Source organism: Peromyscus eremicus, chromosome 19, assembly GCF_949786415.1.
Source record: "Peromyscus eremicus chromosome 19, PerEre_H2_v1, whole genome shotgun sequence".
Taxonomy (NCBI): domain Eukaryota; kingdom Metazoa; phylum Chordata; class Mammalia; order Rodentia; family Cricetidae; genus Peromyscus; species Peromyscus eremicus.
This window is the reverse complement of record NC_081435.1, coordinates 14,989,576-15,015,604: the sequence shown is the minus strand read 5'-3', so window position 1 is coordinate 15,015,604 and position 26,029 is coordinate 14,989,576. Positions and strand designations below refer to the sequence as shown.

Sequence of the window (26,029 nt, the reverse complement as noted above, 5' to 3'; positions counted from 1 at the left end):
ATTCTTTGGGAATTTCACATCATACACCCCAATCCCACTCATTTCCCAGTCCCTCTGTATCTGCCCTTAACCACTGTAGTGTCTCCCCCAAAGGCTAAGTAAGGTTCAAAGCCTCTGGCTTCTGGTACACCATCAATACCGAACCCTCACTGAAGCACCTCTTGGATATCCTGCAGTTTCCCTGAGTCATGGAGATCTTGTGGATATGGTTCCATAGGACCACTTCCTTCACAGGCTCCAGCAGGTCATAGATGGGGTAGATGTTGGGGACTGCCCAAAGTCCCAGATGTGTGTATTTGAGTGGTAGCTGGGTTGTTCTGACTGAGCCTCTGGGACCACGCCCCTCAGGTGAGGGGCAGATTCAGCTCTCCCACACCCATGGTGAGGAGTGTGGCCAATTTTCCCAAGGGAAGAGGGTATGGAGCTCTCCTATAGAAGCAAGACCAGCTTTCCCATGCTGGGGTCATCTCTCTGCTGAGAGACCAGGCCAGCTCAGCACAGCCCTCATACTTCAACACATGGTTCACATGAGCCCCAGTGGTAAAACTGGCAATGGACATCAACACAGACCCCAGCTGCAGCAGGACCATGGACCCAGACATGGCCAGCAGCAACAGTTTGGGCTTGGATGTCACCATGGCCCCGGGTAGCAGTACAGGCTTCTCAGATCAGCATGAGCTGGGCATTAGTGTGGTCCTAGGACTCCAACATGGCTCCAGGTGGCAGCTCAGACCCCTGGCAGTTGCATGACCTTCAATGATACCAGGAGCCATGGACATTAACACAGTCCCTAGATGCAGTAGGGCCATGGACCCTTGGCCACAGCTAGTGCCAGATGTTAACATGGCCCCCAGGTGGCAGGCAGCATAGGCCATCTGTATGGTCCTGGTGGCAGCATGACCCTTGGACACCAATATAGCCTCAGGTGTTAGCCCAGATTCTGGGCATCTGTACTGCCTTTGGTGATAACTAGAGCCATGGAGGTCGACACAGACAATGGTTGCGCTAAAACCACAGACCTAGACATGGTCTTCAGCAGCATACTGCCAATAATGCTTCTTTAATGTTAGTAATGACATGTAATTTACAGATATAGTCATATATATATATATGAATATGACTGCACACACACACACATATAGCTAGCTACTGGATTTACTGTTCAGTTACCAAATGAACCACACTTTGAAACTTCTGCTATTTGAAATTGGGCTCTTAGATTATAATCTTCTATAAAAAGCCTTCTGTGTGTGTGCAAAAGTGTGATTCATCAAAGTCTTCACTGTTAGGTAAGATGCTTCATTGATTACTGGAGAGATGTGAAGAATAGGGGCAGAGCTGCTAAATATATAGATATAAATAATCACTCAGCCATAGAAAACCATGACAGTGTGTTTTGTCTACTCCTTCATGCACCAGAGATGCAAGGTCCTCTTACATTGCCCAAAGGTGCTGCAAACAAAATCTGAGGATCTTAACTATGGCTCCTAAGGTTGCCTTCGCAATACTTCTCAGCCATATTTCCATGTTAGAATGCATGCTAGAGTGACTTTGGTACTACTTTAAATCTCCAATGACCCAAAGATAAGCTAAAGATATTCGCTAAAAATACTGACCAAGTATTACAGTGAAATGTTTACTTGATGTCAGTCACATTACAGCAGGACACCTGTCACACTGATTCACACAAGTACAAGCAGTGTAGAGAGGACCCTGGCTAGTCTTCCCCTACTAGAAAGGATCAGAATCACCCAGGGTGCTATCTAAACATACATCTCTGGGCCTTGTCCCTCAACACTGTGATTTAGCAGGTGAGGACTAAATGTCCTTGGAATACCCTATAATTTGTCTCAAAACATGGATTTTAGTTTTCATAGCTCATAATTAAAGGGATTAGATCACACAAACTGAAATTTGATGTGACGACTAAACACTACTGAAATTATTTGGGCAACTCAATCACTAAAATCTACAAATATATATTACTATGAATCAGTCAACAAAACCATAATAGGGTTGTGATGAAGAGGGAGACACAGAAGGCAAGGCCTTGGCATACAGGGCCATCCTCAGCCCTCCATGTCCTATCAAGATCCCTATGAAAAATCAGCTTAAGTATCTGTCATATCAGGGGGTTCCAGGATGAAGTTTAAATGTATTATAAAATGATGCACATCTTTAGATATTCTTAGAATTCTTGTTCAAATGCTTCTGTGAAATCAGCATTTCTTCCTATTATATTCTCTTTCAGGGTCAGAAAGCTTATAAAAATGAACTAAGATTGTGTTAATAACTGTGGTAAGTCATTTTTAAAGTAAATAATATATTCATATGATTAAAACACTTTAATATCATAACACAGAATAGACACATACCAAATGATACATTATAAAATCAAGATTAACTTGCAAAATAAATCAATACTGTTTCTGGTTTGCATTTTCTTCCTCTTTACACATTTCAATTTTTAAAAATGAAGCTCATTTCAATGATATTTTGAGAAAGGGCCTTCCTATGTAGCCCAAGCCTTAAACTCACAATCCTCCTACCTCAGTTTATGGGTTGTGGGGGAAATACACTCTCATGCCCTGCTAAGATGAAAGCTTTCATCTAAGAATACCTGTAGATGTCTCATCATTTCCAAAGAAAATAGAGACAATTCCCATACCTATTCAGCCAGCTTTCCCTAATGTAAATATCACATAAACCTACTGCACTAAGAAAGCAGCATTGGTACATAAATATTGACTAAATTCTAGACAACTGGATTCCATCAATCATTGCATGTCTTCCTTTGTGATAATCTAGTATCTAATACAAGGTACTGTATTTAGGTATTATATCTCCTTAGTTTCCTTTAGCCTGTTACAAATGCTCAACATTCCCTCTTCTTCCATGATTTATATGACCAGTTTGCAGAGGTACTGGACAGCCATCTAATGCCCCTCAATTTGTACACTTCTCTTGTTTTCTCACTATTAGTGTTCTGAGCATTAAAAAAAAAATCAAGAAGCACACATGGTAGTGCATGCCAATAATCCCAGCACTTGGAGGCTGAGGCAAGCAGATCCAAAGTTTAAGTCCAGCCTAAGAGATTCAAAGCCACCCTGAGCTATGTATGCATCAAGACTCTGACACAAAACAAAGCCAAAACCAATAATGTAGAAGTGACATTCTTCATCACACTAAAGCAGCTACATGGCACCAACATGACTGAATTGCTGGTGAGATTGAGCTCAGCTGTTTGATTAGGTTAGGACTGCCAGATCTCCTGCTTTCCACTCATCTTTCCTCTATGAGAGTTGCTAACTGCAGCTTATGCTGAAGAAGAGTAAAGAGTCACTTTGCCTTCCCTAGGGGATAAGAACTTAGGACGTGATTAGGAATTTCCAGTGAAAACACATATTTTCTCTTGTATTTATTCATAATATATTTTGAGTTATAGCCCGATGTCATGCTAATTAATTTTGTTGTTTAAGCTGATCAAACTTCCTTGCTCTCTGGTGTTACCTGTATCTTCCTTTCATTTCATTTCTGCCATCCTGACCATTACCTGTTTTGTTAAGAAGTTTCTTTTATCAGAGAATGGTATTTAGGAACCAAGATTTGGATCCTAGAGGAATTCACTGCTACTGGTATCACTGCTTTTAGGTCTCTTTTGCAAATCTAGGCACACATGTGTGCATGTGTGCACATACATATGCGTGTGCACATGCACACACACACACTCACTCACAGTTAAGTTTCTGTAAACAGTTAATATGATTTGATATACACATACTATTGACTGAATTGTTTTTCCTTATATGTTTAATCTTACCCCAATCCATCAAGGACACATCAGGAAAGTTAACATGTGCAAGCCAGTTAGAAAGCTCTGTCTTCTAAAATTAAGGAAATAATACATAATATCTATGTTAAGCCTTGTACTTTGTTTTCCTTTTAAATGGAAGTTAAAGTTGACTAAGACAATATATAAACATGAGTATATATAGTTCTTCTAATACTAACATAATACCTACTTGGTCCAGCTTTATCCCTTTGATTGTCTGTTACTTTGCACCATAGCAGTTTCATACTAATAGACGGTGCGTCATCAGTATCAGTGGCCATGACAGGGTAGGCATATATATCTCATTGGAGCAGATACTCATTCTAGAAAAGCATTCTTCCTTTGATGCACATAATGCTTCTGACAATGGACTTACAGAATGTCTTATCCACCATCACAGCACTTTGTACAGTATTGCTTCTCATCACTTCCCTTAGAGAAGTGAAGTATGGTGAATGCTCACACTCAAGTAATTGGTCTGTTTTTAGTACATCCCTCCATCATCATGAAGCAGCTATCTCCAGAGAATAGTGAAACGGCCTTTTTGAAGACCCAGTTACAGGGTCAGAGAGGTACTTTGTAGAATTGAACAAGCTTCTTCAGGATGCTCTAAACCAGTGGTTCTCAACCTGTGAGTCTTGACCCCTTTTGGGGATCACATATCAGATATCCCGCACATTAGATATTAACATTACTATTCATAACAGTAGTAAAATTACAATTATGAAGAAGCAGTGAAATGATTTTATGGTTGGGGTCACTACAACATGAGAAACTGTATTAAAGGGCTGCAGCATTAGGAAGGTTGAGAACCACTGCTCTCAACTTTTGTCTGTGTATGGATGCTGCTTTCTTCTGTATCTCGGACCCAATGGCTAGGAGAGAAGGGCAGGCACAGCAATGGCTCCACTCATTATACTCTACTATTCACTCGCAAAATTTTGCTTCTCTCTCCAATGACCCTAAAGAGGGAACGTTTCTGTTAGGAAGCAATAGCTTCCCAGAACTACAAGTTGACACTGTTACTTGGACATTTTAGACAATTCATACGTCTGAATTAACAGGTGAAGAAGGAAGTTACTGGGGTGACTGATCATGATTCCCTGGGGGAGGAGGCTCCTTCCTATACAAGGGAGGAGTTTGCTTACAGTATAAAGGCTCTGTTACTGCTCCCCTAGATGAAAGCTGATAGGAAGCTATAATGGACTACAATGGCCCAGCATCTTTGGGAATGAAGGTTTGTGTAGTCCTACCAACTAAAGAAGCACTTAGATGGCTGCTTGAGGTATATCGGTAATGGAAAAAAGGAGTTATAAATACTAGCCATGGCCAATACTGGTTATAAATACTAGTTACTTTCAGAGATGAAAATGGTGGTAATTTTAAATATTACCTTCTAATTTGGTTCTGAATATGTCAATATATGTATATTAATAAATATTTTTGCTCCCTTCTTCATAAACTTTTATCACATAACAGATACAGTAAAAATGTTTACATCTTGACATATTAGTTATAAGGAAAGGAGGGAGTAAATATTCCCCTTGCACTCTCTTCTTGGAAAGGGTCAGTATGAGGTCAGTGGTGTGCAAGTTAACTGCATAATGAAATAGAGAAATGGACATTTTATTGTTTAGAGGTTAAGTATGGTTCAGTGATGTGTGTATGGGTCACAACTTCAAAGGCATAGGCTCTGATGCTGTTTTCCATGTGCCAAAGTCCTCAGGCTAAAGTCCTTAGTTAATGAAATCAAACACTAACAGTAGTTGTTACTGTTAATCAAGGTAAGCTATAAATATAATTGAAGATGTGAAATCCTAGGCAATTTGGATGGGAATGATTCTAGTTCTTAAAAAACTGAAAAGTAGAGCCAGGACTGTCCTCAATAAGAAGAAAAGCCTTCTGAGGTTTACAGCTTTATCATGTTTTCAAGTTTTAGCTGTCCTTTCTTATAGCACCTAAGTTCAAACTTACCTGGCCAACACCAACTGTGTAAACCAACTTTGCAACATGTCTCACAATATGTATCTTCTCTGATTCTGTTTCTCTGGTGAACACAGCACCAACAATAGACCCTCAGTCTATCAGGTAGACCAAGGATCAGATTCAAGGTAATTAAGACTCGTATACAGTGTACACCAAAGTAGAAAATGCCAAACAGCAAAGCAATGCAGAAAATCAATCTTCACTACAGGAGCAATAAGGAAAGCAAATGAGCTCAATATAAAAATGTCTCTGTAGGATTATAAAAAATTAACACTGTTTCATATGCAATAGTGAGTTCTTCTGAGACAGCAGGTACCTAGTGCAAACCATCATAGGCCAATCGAGATGACTGTATTCTCAATACTTTATGCATACTTAGGAACAAGGTCGTTATTTTTTTAGCTTATTATCTAATAACTCTTCAACTATTCTATGTATCTACAGAGTGCCTACATATGGATGCTTTCACAAAGAATACTGCTTTAAAAAAAACATAATGAATGCACTTACTTGCTGTTTTTACTTGTATATTATGTGTTTATATGAATGTTCAGAATCTAAAAAATATATTTTTAACTACCTCTAGGCAATTAGAAAAGCAAATTGAAGATACTGCTAATTAAAATTAAAATCTTTTATGGCATTTAAAAATTATGTTCATTCACAGGGAACTCTTGGGACTTCTGAAAACTAGAATAAATAAATTGACTTAATAATCACTATTCTTAACCTTGCTGCCTGTACTCAATAGGAAGAACATAAAAGTCTCATATGCCGATGGGATGGCTGTTTGTAAAATGACTTTTGGCTTCCATCTATTTTGTTTAGTGCTTATACCCTCCTCTTAATGCAAAATATCTAATGAGTAAATATTTCAGTCGTATAAGGGAAACAGAACAATATATTTATAGATTCCTTCATGAGAAAATTGACCTGCACATATTTTGTCAATTGGCTCACGATATATAGAAGCAGTCCTTTGGAAACTACCAAAAGATTATCAACTAAAAGTTGTAGGCCTCAGACTCATTTGCAATTATTGGGGTCTTCAAAAAAGCCATTAAAGGAACAACTGTGAACAGCTGGCATCTTCAAGTCTGTTGTTTTTCTCTATCTCCTGAGAAAGTGTTCAAGATCCAAGATGTTACCTCTGCTTCATACTGTGACAAGAACTTCTACCTTTCAGATTTCAGCAAGTCGGGGAGTTACTGTTTAAAGAGAAATCAAACTTCTCACTCCTAGTAAGTCCTAGAATGAGGTTATCAAAATGAGCAGGCTCAGACAGAAATGGAAGTTCCAGTGTCCCAATCCTATTAATGCCCTTGGCTTGGAAGAAAATTACTTTTAAGGAGTATTTGTGTAAGTACTTAGAGCATAGAATCACTGATATTCCATCCATTCATGTGCGGCAGGTAAGTTTTAAATGGTCACACAATTTTATTACTATTGCTTGCATTTAGCTAATTGTAGCAACAGTATTTTTAGGAAATACTCTGATTTCTATCAACCACACGCACAAATATGCGTCCCTATGGAAGGGTATGCAGCTAAAAAATCCATCATATTGGAAAATCTGTGAGTTTCCATATAAGGAAATAACCCACTAACTAAGGCATTATATGCTTTGATGTATTAAGATGACGAATCTGATTAAATGTATCTAGACCCAAGAACATGAAGTTATGACATACAAAGATACAAATTATAAGCATATGTGTGCCAGATATGGGGGTGGGTGGGACAGGAGGCTTTCTTTTCCTAGTTGAAAGTCTTTGATCTGAAAAGTAATAGTAAATTGTGTATAGACAGCAGCTTGGAAGGGCCCTCAGTGGCCTTTGTTTTCAGTCTCCTAGCCATCCTTTGAAAGCCAGTGTTTGGGGCAAGGGTGAAGAAAGGTGTCTCCATCTGAGGCGCAAGAAGGAAGTTCTACTGTAGAAGGGAACGGGCCCAGGCACGACACATACAGGCACTAGACTGTGCTGGCCTTTCTTGCTTCTTCCCAGGAAAATGTGTAGTATATTTATCATGAATTTATATTTTTAAACTTGTTGGTTACATATACTTTTTAAATATTGTTACCAGTAACCAACAAATAATCAACATCCCAAATAGGATTGAATAGTACCTGTTCCTTTTATGAAACCACCACACCTATGGTGTATAGAGAGATTGCAAACAGCCTTCTTAGAAGATCAGTTTAAAAGCAAGTCCTAAACAGTACAAACAGGTGCAGATGTGCAGGAAAATCTTGCAGGGGACCATGTATTCTAAAGAAAGGCTTTGCAGCACTTCTTCAGTTCCCAGTGAGATTTAATTCCTTTAGAATTTCAAATAATACTAAAAACATGACATATTTTAAAGAAGTTTTAGTTGCCTAAAGTGATGGTTAGTGAGTTCAGGCTAGTCCAATAGCCTTCACAACCTAAGATTACACTGTTTCTACACAGCCCAAAGAAACATTACATCCACATGCACTCATTCCACATTTTCCTTTCCCAAATGCATCATCACTGACTTAGAATTTTATCTCTGGAGTTGATTCCTTAGGACACTTTGTTTCAATGGAACCACAGTAACTGTGCTTTAGGTCTGTTCATCTTGCTCCTTTCTACTGCCAAGCATTCCACTGTGGAACAGGACATTTTATTTACCATTTATCAGCCGAACATTTGCAGTACCTCCACCTTTCAGTTACTATGAGAAAACGGAGCTATGGGCATGCACAAGAAGTTTCATATGGATATGTTACTTAGTGGGATAATTGGGCAATTCGGGTATTCAATGTTTAACTGATGATTATACTGTTATTAAAAAGGTAGAGAATTTTTGAAAATTGTATGTAGGCCTAGGAAAAAGTACTGAAAAGAAAAGAGCCTTTTATAACTGAAAACAATTTGGGCGATGAGAAACAGGTCCCTGGAGCCACTGCTCCCAACATCTGAGTTCTATGATCTCAGCTTTTATATCACACACTTAGATTGGGTCAACCGTGAAAAAAGACACCAAAGGAACAGAAGGTTGTGCCTATACATATCCACAGGTAATTGATTTTGACAAAAGTGGTAAGAAAGTAAACTGGAGAAGAGACAATCTTATCAATAAATGGTTCTGTGCAAACGGCACCACATGCAAACGAACAAAATCAGATCCCTACCACTTACTAGCTCAGTTCCCAAATGGACTGAAACCTAATCATAAGACTCGCAACAATGAAAATATTAGAAGAAACATAGGATAAGTCCTTAGGACAACGCTGTGTGTACTAATTTTTTTGACACATCACAAGAGTACATGAAATAAAAAAAAGAGATATAGAATTTTGTTAAACTAAAGATCTTCTGTACAGCAAAGGAAACAAACATTAGGGTGAAGAGTGGAAAAAAAAACTATTTGTAAACTATATATCTGAAAAGTGTTAATATACAGAATTAAAAGGAACTAAAAAAATCAACAGAAAAATAAAAAACCCAAGTAGCCTGATATTAAAAATAGGAATTATATCAAGTACACATTTTCAAAAGACATTGCAAATGGCCAATAGGTATATGGAAAAAAAAGAAAGGGATGAAGGAAGGAAGAAAGAAAAGAGAGAGGGAAGGAAATGAAGACAGGGCTTGACAGTCCCTGTCAACTTGTGACTTCTGACTAACACCCCCTTTGTCCTTAAGGTGCTCACATGTAGGTACTTCCTAAGGTGGGGTCTCTCTCTCTCTCTCTCTCCTCTCTGTCTGGTCTTTCTGAAGAGATTTGGATCCATTTCTTAGTCATCTACTAGAGAGCTTAGCCTGAGAATCCTCCCTGATTATCAGTCCAACTGCTAAGGATGGGAGGACTCCTAGTAAGTGTTCAGTGACACTCTCCCTCACAGACAGGGAGATTAGGGTGCACCGCATTTAAAGCTGTAGCTAATTAATAAAAAGAGCAAACCCCAGGACCCCACTACACCAGTGATCTTCAAAATCAAATTAGTCAGCTCTTCACAAATCTCTTTTTTTCTGACATCTTTCCCTCCATATCACTCAGGTTCTAAACCTGGGACCTGATACTCAAAACCTTTTAAATCTAAGCCAACCTACTAGTTTATTCTTCAGTAGAATGTTCCCTTAATCTTATAGTTGCAGTGAAACATTCCTGACTCTGGTACTCACACACAAGTATCAATTTCTTACTTTCCCTAAGAGTCTCTCCACCTCCTTCCCACTGGCAGAAGAGGGAGAGGAGGTCTTTATTCCTGGACTCTCAAAGTCCAACCTTACTTTTAAGGACTCAGCTCAAATTGTATTTATAAATAGTTATCTTTTATTTCCTATGCTTCTTACATAGTCCTTACATTCTGAATAAATGATAAACACTTATATATTTGCCCACTTTTTTTGAAAAGCCATATTTTATTACAACTAATAATTTTAAAAGTTCTTGTACCTTTTTGAAACTATTTTATCTATTTTATTATAAAAATCCTGCAAATAAAAAAAATCACATACCTAAAGTAATGCGACCCAGAGTCTATACAACCCAATGAACTTACATATAGTTGGAATCAGCATTCAGAACAGAAACCATGAAGCTTCACAGTAAATTTTACACTTTCAACTCTGAATATATTTTATGTACTTATCTACCACCAAAACAAACAAAAAAATCAATGACAGAATTAGATCTAGAAAAAACACGTAGCTTTTACCATCATTCCTGTCTATACCAGCACCCAGTCCTTATTCTCTCTAGAATTCCTTAAGGTAATAGCTTCGCTACACTTCTGCCATACTCAGCAAAACTAACATTTATTTATTTAGCTACTGGGATCCAACCCAGAATCTTAGTACACTATGCAAATGGTCTATTACTGAGCTACATTCCCAGACCCTACTTAATTTTTTTTGAATAGTAGGTATTTAATAAAGTGTTTGGTTGAATAAATGGGTAAACAATTTTGATTAATAAAGTGTTTAGCATTATATGAAAGTACAAAAATGGTGAGAAATTTAGGAGTCAGTTTAATTAGAAAATGGCTACTTTATAAAAATCATCTTTGTTAGAAAATGGCTACTTTATAAAAGTCATCTTTGTTCAGTAAATAAGCAAACATCCAAGGAATGAAATAATAAAAAAGGGCCTGTAAACAGTGAGAGATTCTGGTGAACTGAGTCAGTCCATCTTTCTGTGGTAATTACTTTCCAAGGGCTTGGCTCAGCTGTGCCCTACGGTTTGATCTTATTTGTCATTAAGGCTTTGCATATTATTTATTTTCATTCTATGGAATTTATGCAGAAAGGCAGCAATGGAAACTCCCTTGTCTGTGATTCTTCCCACAGATAATAGAAAAGAAATTGCAATTAGATTTTGGTAATTGTATATAATTAACTCAAAATGAGCTGTTAATTATAAAAAAATATGTTTTTTAACTTTCTCATTATCTCATTTATTTTACTTCCAAATTCTTAATGCCTCACTTGAGTCAGTTTGATATTTTAAATACACAGAGTACTTTTAATACTCAGATAATTTAAATTTCCAAATAAACAAAATTTAGCTTACAATTAAATTTTATCTAGGGAGTTCTCCTATTAACGTCAAAGAGCTTGTGAGGTAGAAAAAAGGTCATTCTCATAATGGTTTGTGATTAGGTCTTCTAAAAGCAGCAGGCATTCTAGCTCTAATGATGCAGGCTGCTCAAGGCAGTACAGTAATCTCGACTGACCCAGCTCTACCTTTTCTGGATAAATGGAGACAAACACCATTTCCATAAGCAATTGAGTCAGGGAGAATTTATTGTCATTTCCTTTTTAAGTTTCATGTTGTATTTAAAAATTTAAGAGCTACTGAGAGAGACTTCTTGGCTTTCCAACAACTATCACACTGTCAAAGCAGTTACTAAAGCTGCTTCTAATTCTTATATGCCAGTATTTCAAAAGTCTATGTTTTCATCATCATAGGCATACTAGGAAGCACTATATAATCTTCCCTTACTATCTTCACAATTTAAAGTTGTAGAGCACACACATCATAATGCCTGGAAACCAAGTTTAAAGCCTGCCCATCTCTTCACTAGTCTTCAGAGCATTCACTATACACACCTGACCACCAGTCAGGAAAACTTTCACAAATCAAAAACGGGAATTTGAATAGCTACAAACATTCAGGAAAGAATTAGCATGGCTGCACCAGTTATCTGTATGGCTATGACTGCAGTATCTGACAGAAACACCTTAAGGACAAAGGTTGATTTCTGCTCACAGTCTAAGTCCAGCTCATGGATGCTGGAATGTACGCAGGCACTCGCTCACATCACAGGAGATACTACTGGGATGTGATCATGTGTTGCTCTGATTGGTTGATAAATAAAGCCATTTGGCCTATGACACGGCATTAGAGGTAAGTGAGAAATTCAAATAGAGAGCCAGGAAGAAGGCTGAGTTGAGAGACACCAGTGAGCCGCCCAAGGAGCAACATGTAATAGGATGCAGGTAAAGCCACAGAACATGTGGCGATACATAGATTAATAGTTATGGGCTAATTTAAGATATAAGAGCTAGCTAGCAAAAGGCTTGAGCCATTGCCATGCAGTTATAATTAATATAAGCTTCTGAGTGATTATTTTATAAGTGGCTGCAGGGTCTGTGGGGCTGGGCAGGACTGGAGAAAACTTCAGTTACACTACAGGAACCATGACATGTGGGCCCATTCCTAAAGCCTACCAAGACAGTGTGGGGAGAACCAGGGTTCAAAGCACAAGTCTCTGGGGTACATTTCAGATCCAAACTGTAACAATTTGTCAAGTATAATTTACAATAATTATTCAAAGCATCTTATAAAAATTACCCCTGGCCCGCTAACTTTATTTTGGAGGAGTCTATCCTTTAAAAACATACCAGAACACTGAATCTGGAGATTGCTTTTGGTAGGATGGTATTTTTACTATATTAACCCTACTTATCCATGAGCATGAGAGATCTCCCCATCTTCTGATATCTTCTTCAATTTCTTTCTTCGATGTCTTAAAGTTTTAAATCATTCAAGTCTCTCACTTGCTTAGAGCTACCCCAAAGATATTTTCTATAAATTTGAGGTTATTGTGGAAGGTGTTATTTCCCTGATTTATTTCTCAGTCTGTTTGTCATTTGTATAAAGGAAGGATTTTTGTGTGCTAATTTTGTATTCAGCTATGTTGCTGAGTGTGTTTACCGGCTGTTCAGTGTGTTCCACTGTTTACTGGTGGAACTTATGCATACTAGGGTCACTTATGTATACTATGTATACTATCGTATCATCCAAAAATAAAGATATTTTGATTTCTTCCCTTCCTTTTTTTGTAACCAATATCCAATTTGATTTAAGGCCCAATGCATGAGATGGAACTGATACCAGATACTGGTAGGGTAGCCAAGAACTTGAGACTGATAGTTCAGAGACTTATGGGAAATATAAATACTACTGTTCTGTTAAAGGAATGCAGCAATACAATGATAGCTAATGACACTCTGTTACACTCATATATGTGTGCCTTGCTCAGCCATCATTAGAGAAGATTCCTCTTGCAGCAGATGAGAACAAATAGCCACAGCCAGACAATCTGCAGAGAGTGAGAGATCTTGGAATATTCAACCCTATAAGGGATATTTCCATCAAATCCCTACCCTTAGGGCTCAGGGAACTCTGTGGAAGAGGAGGCAGAAAGCAAAAGAGCCAGATGGAATTGAGGACATCAAGGGATCAAGGCCTTCTAGACACAAGAGAGCTGGCACACATACAAACGCACAGAGACTGGCAGCATGCACAGGGCCTGCGTGGGTCTGTACCAGACCAGGGCCCTAGAGCTGAGAGAAGTGGACATGCCACCCATCCCTAACCCAGAAGCTATCTCCAATTGACAGTCACCTGCTTATGAAAAATTACTTTTCTCCAAGGGAGTCTCACTGGGAAAACAAACCACTCTTAAGGGTAGGCCCTATGCCCAGCAGTTGATGACCAATACAAACAGCATCTTTGAAGGTTCTTTGTCTCACAATATTAGGTGAGGGTGTTTGTTTGTTTGTTTGTTTTGTTTTTTCTTTTTTCTTTCTAAATTACAGGTCCTTTTTGGCTTCTTATGGCTTCCAGTTTGGGCTTTTATATGATTCCTGAGTGTACAAATGTGTGGTGTGGGTCTTTGCATTTATGTTTATTTCTTCTGCTTCTACTTTGCCTGTTTTTCTTGTGTGGTTGTTTTGTCATATTCTGATTTCTTTGTTTTTTATTTATCTTACTTTATTTTATGATTATTCCTTAGATGCCTGTTTCTAATGACACAGAAAAGGTATGGATCTGAATGGGAAGGGAGGCGGGGAGGAACTAGAAGGAGTAGAGGGAGGGGAAACAGTAATCAAGATATATTGTATGAAAAAAATCTATTTTCAGTAAAAGAAAAACAAATTACCAGAACACAAGAACATATGTTCCATCATGCTTACCTTATCATTGTTTACAATATTAAAGAGCATGAAATAACTTGAATGCTTGGTGATAGAAACTTACTAGCTAAGTTGCCTATATATACCATAGACTGTTATGCACTTATAAATAAGGAAGTAGCATTTGTAGTAGTTTTCTATTCACTATTCAAGAACTTACCACGAATTAATTAGATTAAATAAAATGACTTATTACTTTAGTTTTGTGACTCAGAAGTCTGATGGGGTCTCACTCAGGTAATGTTCATGTGTCAAAAAGGCATCTCCTTGTTCACTGAGGGTGCTGCTTCCTTGCTGGCTGTCAGATAAGGTCTGTTCTTATTCTTCTACTTGAATTCCTTGGTCTGTGTTCTCTTTCCTCCATCTTGAAAGCCAGCAAGGGCAGATTGAGTCATTTCCATATTTATAATCTCCATCCTCCTTTTCCCCCATGTGTCTGAACCAGCACATAAAGATTTTCCACACTTAAGGACTCCAGTAATTAGACTGGGCCCATTAGGAGAATCCAAAGTAATCTCCCCATGTCAGGGTTTAATCCTTTAATCATACCTGCAAAGCCTCTTTGCCACATGAAGCAACAGATTCAGAGGTTCCAGTGATCTTGAGCATGAAGACCGTTGGGGGAGAATTATTCTTTATGTTTGTTTATTTATTATTTAGAGAGAGTGTGCAGGCCACAGTGTGGAGGTCAGAGGACAGCTTTCAGGAATTTGTTCTATCCTTCCACTGTGTAGATTCCCTGGGATGGAACTCAGGTTTTGGAAGCAAGTACCTTTATGCACAGAGCCATCTCACAAACCCCTTCTGGGGGAGGAGTATTTGCTTACTACAGCTGTCTATCTAAAAACTTGATAATCATTAAGTACTATTTGGAATGGGGAGGCCTGATGTGTTCAGATTGATCAGAAGTGTATTTACGTGCTGTGTCTATAAGCATTAAGAAAGGTTTAGAAAGCTACATATCATGGTACCAATAATTAATTCAACCAAAACAGGATAGTGAATAAGATACAGAACAAAAGAAGACTGATATTTTCTAGATATGCCTCATTTTATTTTTTACAAAAGAATATCTTACTATTTGTAAGATAAATAGGTATTAATTTTTAAATTTTAATGAAGGTTAAAATATTTGAAGATTATGATTTGAATATTTGACAGATTATAAAACATAATGTATTATTAATATGTAAAACATACTGATTTATCAGATGTAGACTTTATCAGATATTGTACCTAGATGATGAGATTACAGGTGTATTTAATTTTCTTGTTTTGACTTGCTAGTATTTTTGTTTTATGCCACATGTAAGTAAAGATATATATATATGTATATATATATATATATATGTATATATGTGTGTGTGTGTGTGCATACACATATATAAAAATAACACTAATAGGAAAACTATTTTAAACTAAAAAATAATTAAAAGGCTGGAAACAGTGGCACACACCTTTAATCTCACCACTTAAGAGGCATAGGCAAGGAGATTTCTGTGTGTTCTAGGCCAGCCTGGTCCATATAGTGAGTTTCAGATCAGCCAAGTCTACACAGTGAGACCCTGTGTCCTCCTCCAAAAACAGTAATAGAAAGTTATTACATAGCAACTAAAAATGGTAATGCCCCTACAAAAAACCATCAGGGAACGAAAATTCTACAAAGAAGAAATACGAAGTACTAATAAATATAGACAAATGTTCATCTTATTTGAATATTGGGAAATTGCTAATTACATATGATTCTCTCTTTCTGTTTGTTAAATTTCCAAGTGTTGCTTAATTATTCAAATCAACATTAGAAAGCCAATTTACTCGCCTGATTGAAAACATAACTCTGTCCCCTCTGAAGCTTCTCTGAAAGAAAAGGAAAAGAATGAGAAGGTCTGAAACTTATCAAGCTTAGAAATGTGACAATAGGTAAAAGATGTCACCAAGTTCAGAAGTCTGAAAAGTAGGTATGAGTTAAATTCAATTAGCCAACTGGGAAAAAAAAAAAAAATCAAAGACTGCTATGGGTGGGGAAGAAAAAGGCTGAACCTTTCCAGAGAATTCCTGAAAGGCTTAGGGCAGGCAGTAATGCAATAAAACAAACAAACAAACAAACAAACAAAAAACCCAACCCCTGCCACGAAAACAAACAACAACAACAAAAAGACAAATCACCTGGCTGACAGTGGCCTGAGCCTTAAAACACCAAGCTGCCCTTGTCTCTCTGTCTCCATCTAGTGGTGAAGACTGGAGGTTTGCCTCAAGAAAGGTGGAAAAAGTGACTGCTGTCTGGGGAGATGGCTCAGTGGGTAAAATGCTTGCTGGGTTTGATCTTTAGCACCCATGTAAAAAGCAAAAAGCATAAACAAACAAACAAATAAAAGACGATCCCCAGATATGTGTCACATGCTTGTAATTCCAGCACTGGGGAAGTGGAAATAGGTGAGGTTCACTGGCCAGTCCATTGTCAAGTTCCAGGCCAGAGAAATGCTGTTTCCAAAAACAAGGTAAATAGGAGATGGATCTGGAAGGAGTTAGGGGGAGAAGAGGAGGGTAAATATGATTAAAATGCATTGCATGACATTCTCAAAGAGTTAATAAAATACTATATTAACAAGGTAGATGACGCCCAAGGAACGATGAGCCCAAGATTGTCCTCTGATCTCTGTATGCACGCACACACATGAACACATGCACATGCATACATATAAGAATGACTCTAGACTTGCAGGATATTAGGTGAAAGAACATATAAGAGCCTCATCTTCCCCCACAGAGCTCCTCACATTGCCAGCAGGTATAGTTTAGATCTTAAATATTCTGAGGGATTCTAGTTGCTAGTGGTACCTTTAGATGAGCTGTAGAATACAACATTGGGGACACACTCTTGAATGGGATATTGGAATATTGGTCCCTTTTCTTTCTCTGCTTCCTGGCTACCATGAGGTAAACAACTTTGTTCTTCCAAGTGTTCTCTACCATGATATTCTGCCTCACCACAGACCCAGAAACAATAGGCCTACTCACCACAGACTGAAATCTCAGAAATAAAAATGATCCTTTCATCCTTTTGAGTTTTTTTTTTATGTATTTTTGTCATAGTGATGAAAACCTGACTAAGAGCAGCTAGCTCATAAAATGCTCCCATCCAACTTCCCCAGCTAGTTATACAGTTTATCCTTAGGAGAACTGACTACCCAAGAGAACAGACCTAGGGGTGGAAAAAGGTAGGAGTCCCCGTGGCTTCTACCTAACCATAGGGAACCCAGGAGTTGACAAACTTTATTGGCATACATCAAAAGCTTTTAATAGCTGTTTACTGCTTCTGCTTAGAAATAATAGTGGCTTACTAGACATGTGTGGACAAAACAAGCTTGAACTTGTTGAAAACAGAATAACGTACCAGGAACAGAAGCAGCTTCAAAACCTACTATAAATATCTTCAGAGTTATGAGAAATATGACACATATAAAACAAGAATGGGTGACTATTTTTTAAAGGCACATTTGAAGAACAGTGGTTCTTCGACATTAAAAATTACAGCAACAATAAAATCCAACAGAAGCACTGATAGATAAAATTCAGAAAGTTTCTTAGGAACTAGAGGGAAAGATAAAGCTGACTAGTAGAAATAGGAGAGGAGGAAAAAGAGGCAATGAAATGAAATTCTAAGAAATTCAGCACCTGAATTTTAACTCAAGTTCCAGGAAGAGGCCACACAAAAATAGACCCAATAGACTGCAAAAGGTATATTTCTTTGGACTCAAGAAAGTTTCCCAAGTATAGGAGTACACTGTTTTACTCAGTACAAAATAGGTGTTTAGAAGGCTAACAAATCTACAGCAGCACTAATGTTTAGGATAATTCATGGAAAGACAAGGTTCAAATAGTTTTCACAGAGTATGAATTACAAAAAGATCAGTAATGAAATTACATCAATTTTAAAATGGCAGTAAATGTAGAATAGGCTAATAAAGAAATATTGGGCATACAGTAGCTACTACATAATAGCTACACAATCAATATTTGCTGACTAAACTAACACAGTTTACAAAGTATTAAATGATACCAGAAAAGGGTGAGTAAATAAAATTCTGTATAAGTATAATCTTTATTACTCAATACAGAACACAATAATTATGGATACAAATAAAAATGGCTTAAAGATTGTTTCTGAGAGGTAGAATTGTGAATAATTTTTATTCTTTTCAATTTTTTTCAAAATTATAGAATGAGAATGTATTTATGTAGTTTTAAGTGATCAAAAATAGTAATAAGAACCAGGCATGTAGCTCATACACATGACCTCTGTGTCTTGGTGGAAGAGGTAGGAGGAACAGAAGTTTAAGGCCAATCTAGGCCATATAATGAGCTCAAGGTTAGCCTGAGCCGGTTGAGACCTTGCTTCAACAATACTACCATTATCAACAGTTTTTTAAAATAAGTTAATGATGAACATAAAGCTATAAACGATTGTCAAATACATTCTAAAAATGTATATTCTTAGTATTTTGCCTTCCCCTATCCTCAGGTTTACCTTGGTCCAGAGTCACTACCATTCACATCGAGATCGAGTTCTTGAGGTTTAGTAAATTCATTATCAGCAACCAGTTCTCGAGACTTAAATATAGCTTGAGTCCTTAACCTGTAAAAATAAATTTAAGAATTTCTAATTCCAAAGCACTGACAGGCTCAACACACACACAAACACACACACACACACACACACACACACACACACACACACACACACACATACTTCCTAAACACACATTAAGTAAGCCCATCAAATTTTCTTTATGGACACATGCGGGAAGATTGAGCTGGTTAGAACACAAAGGAAAAACTCAGGATTGTAAATGTTTTTGGAGCACTTTATGTCTCAGTTCCAAAAGGTGAAAGCTTCCAGGTATTCATTGCTGAATGCTTTGCTCACTGTGTTAGTTACTTTTGTCTTAGTTACTTTTGCAGTTGCTGTGTTAAAACGTTAGACACAAAAGGCGGGGGGGGGGGGGGAGGGAGAAAGGGTTTGTTTGGCTCACAGTTTGATGGTGTAGCCCATCACAATGGGGAGGACCTGAAAGTAAGACCTTGAAGCAGCTGGTCACATTGCACTTGTGGTCAGGAAGCAGAAGATGAATGCTAGCCTTCCTCCTTTTATGTAATCTAGGACTTGAGCTCACAGAACCATCTACCCACATTTAGAGTTTGGTCTTCCTACCTCAATCAAGCTAATCAGGACAATCCCTCACAGGCACGCCTGGAGGCTTGTTTTGTGTGATTCTACACCCTGTCATGTCAACAACCAACATTGGCCATCCCAATTTTCATTGCTGTTACCAATACCTGAGTAAATAAATTAATGGAGGAAGGATTTAGTGGACTCGTGGTTTCTGAGGTTCCAGCTTATTGTAGGTTGGCTCTATTTCTGTGGGCCTGAGGTGAGGCAGAAGAACAGAGCAGAGGAAAGCTGCTCACCTCATGTCAGCCTGGAAGCAGAGTGACAGGAAATACTCATCAAAGGCACACATTGGTGAGCTATTCCTCCAAGCAGGCCTGCCTTGTAGATTGTACCACGTCATAATAATTTGTGGCATAATAATAATGCCACAAATTATAAATTATCGATAGCTTTAATGGAAAAGATTAACTCATTGATGGGTTAATGGATTATTCCCTTGGCTCAATTACTTGACTAGACAAGTGCCCTCATGAGCCAATCATTTCCCTTAAGCTTTATCTCTGAACATTGCACTTGTGACTGAGTCTCCAACATATGGGCCTTTTGAGGAAACACTTTAAATAGAAGCCATTCAAGTAACCCTGGTCTAAATAAAAACTCATGTAACTCTCCAGTATTATTGACTGTACACAACTACTCATGTTGACACTTCAAAGAGCTAGGATATCAGTGACAACATATTTTCTTTAGGCCACAGACAAAAATAGAACTAGGTCTCCTGGTTAATTTCTTTTGTCAACTTGACCTAGCTACAGTCATTTGGGAAAAGGGAACCTCCATTGAGAATGTCCCAACCAGACTGGCCTATGGGCACTTTCTTGATTAATGATTGATGTGAAAGGGTTCAACTCACTATGGGCAGTTCCCCTCAGTGTTGGCGGTCCTGGGTTATAAGAAAGCCGAGCAAAACATGGGAGAAAGTGAGTAAGCAGAATTCCTCTATGTCTTCTGCTTTGGTTCCTACCTGGCTTAATTCCTGCCCTAACTTCCCTCGGTGATGAACTATTTACCTGGAAATCTAAGATGAAATAAACCCTTTCCTCTCCAACTTGCTTTTGTTCATGGTTGTTTTATCACAACAATAGAAAACCTAAGACAGAAGGCATGTTATCTACAGAGATTAAGACCATCCTTGTATGTACTGAGAAGGGAAGGGTGTTGAAAACAGCAGTACAAAAACATACTATCTAGAGTTCAGGGATCAATCACTGACAACAAATATGTGATGCCTAACGTCCATTCCTTCAGTTTTTCAGAAAATGTTCTTTGGTTATATGTATATTCTTTAACTATGAAATAAAAGCCGGGTGGTGGTGGTGTATGCCTTTAATACCAGCATGCAGGAGGCAGAAGCAGGTGAATCTCTTGAGAGTTTGAAGCCAGGCTGGTCTACGAAGAGAGTTTCAGGACGGCCAGGACTGTTACACAGAGAAAACTTATCTCGAAAAACCAAACCAACCAGCCAAACAAACAAACAAACAAAAAAGCCAAACAAACAAAAACTATGAAATAAAACTATTATGTGTTTTGTAAAAGCACCATGAACACAGTATTTGTCACCATCAAAAGACATTCTTTTAATTGTAACTACACATGGTGATATACAGAGAGATGGAATTTGCAGTATTATTATTGTGTAGTGACATGCAAGTCATTAGTAAATGAAGGTATAAAATGCTAAAATCAGGCAATTATGAGAAAGGAGTGAACTCAGTCCAGGTAGGTCCAGTCCCCTCCTCCCAGGCCGAGCCAAGCGACCCTGCATAGGCCCCAGGTTTCAAACAGCCGACTCATGCAATGAGCACAGGACCCAGTGCCAGTGCCTGGATGCCTCCCAAACAGATCAGGCCAATCAAAAAATAGTAACAGCAGCAGTCCGAATAGCTTCTGCAGCAAGAGGAGAAATGATGTTGATAACAACAGCAGCAACCATTTCTCACATATATATTATCCTTACATATATTACATGTTCCTAACATATACTATTGTATTGATCCTCACAGACACCCCAGGAAGTAATTACTTTATTATATGTAGTTACAGAGGAAAGTGCGGCAGGCTTAGGCACAAAACTTACCCAAGGTGATACATTTTTAAGTGGTGAAGGTGGTACATTTTTCATAGCTAGGTATACAGTATGTGTACTATAAATGCCAGAGGCAAAGACAAATATTTATAAATAGCTTTGACATTACTCATTACAAATGTACTACTTTACTCTTATTCACAAGAGAATGTATGGTGGTTCTTGGCACTGCAATCAATTGTGTTCTGAATAAATCTTCTTTGACCAATTTAGAAAGGACTCACAAAGCAAGACTTTCTGAAAGCACCGACTATGTAATCTCAAGGTGGCAGAATCAATTATAAGTCAGAATTAGTAAGTGTTAATGTCTTCCCAAATGCATTTCAATGGGAAAGTCTCATCCCCAAACTCTGAACTACTTTAACTTCTTTAATTCTATGCTACTCACTTGGTATTCAATTACAGATTCCAATACATTTCCTGAATAGCCTAAGCACCATAAATAATGCTGTGTGCACAGCCAGTATTAATTTATTACTGTAATTGAACTGAGTTATCTGACCACTTAAATTACAAATTCAGTAAAGATATACAATAGTCCATATTATGTATAAATTATTGTGTGAGACTTGCATAACACACTGAAAGAGATCAGGTTTTATTCATCTAGGTATTCTCCCCACATAGTTTCGGGCAGAAATAATAAATACTTTTCTAAAACAATGAAAATCGAACTGAGTTATAGACTATATTATACAAAATATACTATGATGCTCTTTTGTATATAACCCATAACTTAAAGAGCCCAGTGAGAAAGAAACCAGACCTAAAATTAAGTAAGGTGTAGATAACTGGAAAAGGAAAGCAAACATATTTAAACCAGAGGAGAAGGTATGGCTTGAGAAAGAACTATGAATAGTATATGGAAAGGGTTTCAACCAGATACATTTTCAGAAAAAACATTTCTTAGGAAAAATGGGGCAAATGGGTACAGAGATAACTGCAAATTATAGAAAGATTTGCAAACTAGGATGATCAGCAGTATCTAATCTAGAAATAATTTTTTTTATCAGTTTTTAAAATTCAGAAGTGGTAAAATAAAGGCACTGTATTAGGAGGGTTCATTCACCACAGGTATTTTTGGTTCATGACACTACTGGGCAGACTTTCAGATAACTCTTAAGTGATAAAATTGCCAGAATCTAAAAAGTAGGCCAGAGAGTAGGCCGACTTTTGGCCTAGAAATGTGAATTGTGATACTGATTAAACAGATAAATCAAGGCCCTGACTTCTGGCCTGTCCCAGCTAACCAAGGTAGATCAGATGATTTCCATTGTAGAAAAGCAGGAAGAGAGAACCTTCTCTAGTTAAAAATGTCTTCAGCCAGGTGTAGTCAAAGCTGTAACCTCAGCACTTGGGAGGAGGCAGGAAACACAGGTTTGGGCTAGCTTGGGCCACAGGCAGAATCTGTCTCAAGAAGCCTCCATAAAATTATCTGAAGTGACTGTTTATCTGGGTACCTCACTTGAAGCTTCTGCTCAAGAACTTCTTGACTTGGGAGAGTTTTATTTTATAGTCAGAGCTACAAACAGCAAATGAAATGGCAGAATTGGGATGGCCAAGACTCAGAACCACAAAGCCCTTTAACAGATGCTGAAGGCAGCAGAGGCCAGCAAGATGAGGTCTGAAGACGGGCAGTACTGTGCCTGGGCATCGTTTCATAGTTTGTATATATTTACAAGTCCTGATCAACAAGATTGAAAGCACCTGAGCAGAAAACACTGAGGATTTTCTAACACTACAGATGGTAACTACCAAGGATAATAGTCATCCCTGCAAAAGAATTGATTAAATCACATGATAATCTGAGGAGAGTAATTCTGAATACGGGAAATAAACAGTCAGCTGAAAAAGAAAATTAGGATAGAGAGAATGGATCCATGAGGGAGCTCAAACTATTTTTGTAGCGTTTTCCAGAAGACAGAAACAAAGGTGTGGCTGGGCATGGTGGTATGCGCCTTTAATCCCAGCACTGGGGAGGCAGAGGCAGGCAAATCTCTGTGAGTTTGAGGCCAGCCTGGTCTACAAAGTTAGTTGCAGGATAGCGCCTTTAATCCCAGACACAAAGAACACTTCTGAATAGCCTTGAAAGAAATCGAAAGATAGAAAATCTCTAAAAAGAAACAAAAGACATAAATAAAAACAAGGCAGAAACTATACTTTGGAAATGTGCTCATCTGAGATAAGTAAAAAAACAGCAAAAATGGAAAGAAAACAAACCTCATGAGATTGTTAATTATGACTAAGAGGCCAAAAAGGAGAGTCAGACAGGACTAGAGCCAAAGAGAAATAACACAGGGCAAAGAAAAGCAGCAGCAGCTCCCAGGATCAGATCTCAGGGACCCTAACAAAAAATTTACATTTATATACATGAAGTCTAAGGGAGGAACATGGATGGGGCTCAAAAAGCGATACAAAAAAAAAAAAGGTTCAAGAACTCCTAAATATACCGAATCTTTGTAATGACAAAACAGTTTGTGTTCTTCATCAGCACTAGACAATCAAAAAAAAAAAAAGCAGCAGCAGATAATCACACACATTGTACTAATGTTAATTCACTAGTTTAATTATGTAACAAGTAGCCAATGGTGAAGGTCATCTGGAATATCTCTGTAACATTTTTAAAAGTACTCATGAACCTATAATTATTTCAAATAAAGTTTAAAAGTAACTATGAATATGTATAGTTTAAAACTATATACACATACAAGATTTTCCTCAAAAACTATTTCTTATGTCTTTTTTCTAAGCTAGTATTACAAAGAGATGAGTGTATCTAATAAGAATCTATAGAGGATGGTGACCAAGAAGGCAACAAGCAAGGAGACAGAGGCATTTCCCTTGGAAAATTTGCAATTCATTGTTCTCTAAAGAATATAAATGCTACATTTTAGGATTTTAGATATATCTGATTTATTAATACTTTTCTTCAATTAAACAGTAAACTTTATGCATATGAATGTAAAATGCATACTGAATAGTATAAAACATCAAAACAGCAATCCAGCGTTTGAAACCCAGTTCTAAGGAGATGATTGTTAAGGGAAGAACAATGAGGGTGAGGATCTATATAGAACACAAGGCCCTGGGATTGACCCCAGCACCCCGTAAAAATAAATAAAAAGGAAGGTACAGAGCGAGTATGATCAGCACACACACATGTACTTGTATAAAAATGTCCTTATGGGCCGGGCGGTGGTGGCGCACACCTTTAATCCCAGCACTCGGGAGGCAGAGGCAGGCAGATCTCTGTGAGTTCGAGGCCAGCCTGAGCTACCAAGTGAGTCCCAGGAAAGGCGCAAAGCTACACAGAGAAACCCTGTCTCAAAAAACCAAAAAAAAAAAAAAAATGTCCTTATGTAACACGCTACCACATGCTATGAAATATACACAATGAAAAATTAAAAAGATTACTTTTTAATAGAAAAAGAAGAAAGTATAAACGTGAGTATGTTCATTAGAACTAGTTATAAGGCAGGCTATGTTCAGGACTAGTAAGGATTAAATTTAAACGAGTCTCATGATTTGTTTTATTTTATAGGATGGCAGAAGACATGAATATAGGATGATGACAACTAATTACACTTCTTTGCAATCTGATTCTACACTGAGAAATAATAGGATTTAACTTAATCTCTCACTCTCCATAGTGACATCAAATAGCAAAGCATACGGCATTTGAAGTATGATAAACGTAACCACTGGAACTTGGGAGGTAGTTCTGTGGGCAAAGAACTTGCTGTGCAAGCAAGAGGACTTGAGTTCAAATTCCCAGACAGGCATGATTACATATGCTTGTAACCCTAGCAATGGGGGTGGTTAGACAGGTGGAGCCCAGAAGCTCAATGGACACCCAGCCTAGTTGAGATGGTGAGCTAATGATTTAGTAGACTCTGTCTTAATGAAGTAAGGCAGAGAATGACAGATGAAGACACTTGAAGTCTTCCTCTGGCCTCCACATGTGTGCTTATAGGCACAAGCATCCATGTACATACTTACATGCCTATCTTCTGTATAAAGCAGGAATTTACTTGTAGTCAGAGTTGGTATGCACTCCAACAAACCAAGATGCTGAAGAACCTCTGTGAACAGTGTGGTGATTGTGTACCCCAATAAAGCTTACCTGGAGATCAGAGGTCAGAGCCAGCCACTAAATTTGAGGTCAAGCTGTGGTGGCACACACCTTTAATCCTATCACTTGGGAGGCAGAGATTTGTCTGGATCTCTGTGAGTTCAAGGCCACACTGGGCTACATGAGAGAAACAGAACCAAGTAGTGGTGACACACACCTTTAATCCCAGGAAGTAGTATGGCAGGACACAGAAAGGTATATAAGGCGTGAGGAAACAGCCTCTCTTGAGGCTGAGGATTTCGTAGAGGTAAGCTGGTCTGCCTCTCTGATCTTTCAGCTTTCACCCCAATATCTGGCTCTGCTTTTTTTA

At 38.0% G+C, this 26,029-nt stretch overlaps 1 protein-coding gene across 4 annotated transcripts in view; it reads right to left on the bottom strand.

Annotated features, from left to right (window-relative positions):
- The window catches only part of Kiaa1328 (KIAA1328 ortholog), a 266,377-nt gene that overhangs the window by 67,470 nt on the left and 172,878 nt on the right, over positions 1-26,029 (bottom strand). For 3 of the 4 annotated variants that reach the window (XM_059246830.1, XM_059246833.1, XM_059246832.1), the window contains one exon: positions 18,797-18,904. The exons of the other annotated variant lie outside the window; for it this stretch is intronic. In XM_059246830.1, coding sequence (XP_059102813.1) covers positions 18,797-18,904 — 108 coding nt within the window. The remainder of the gene's footprint in view (positions 1-18,796; positions 18,905-26,029) is intronic. 4 annotated transcript variants of the gene reach the window in all.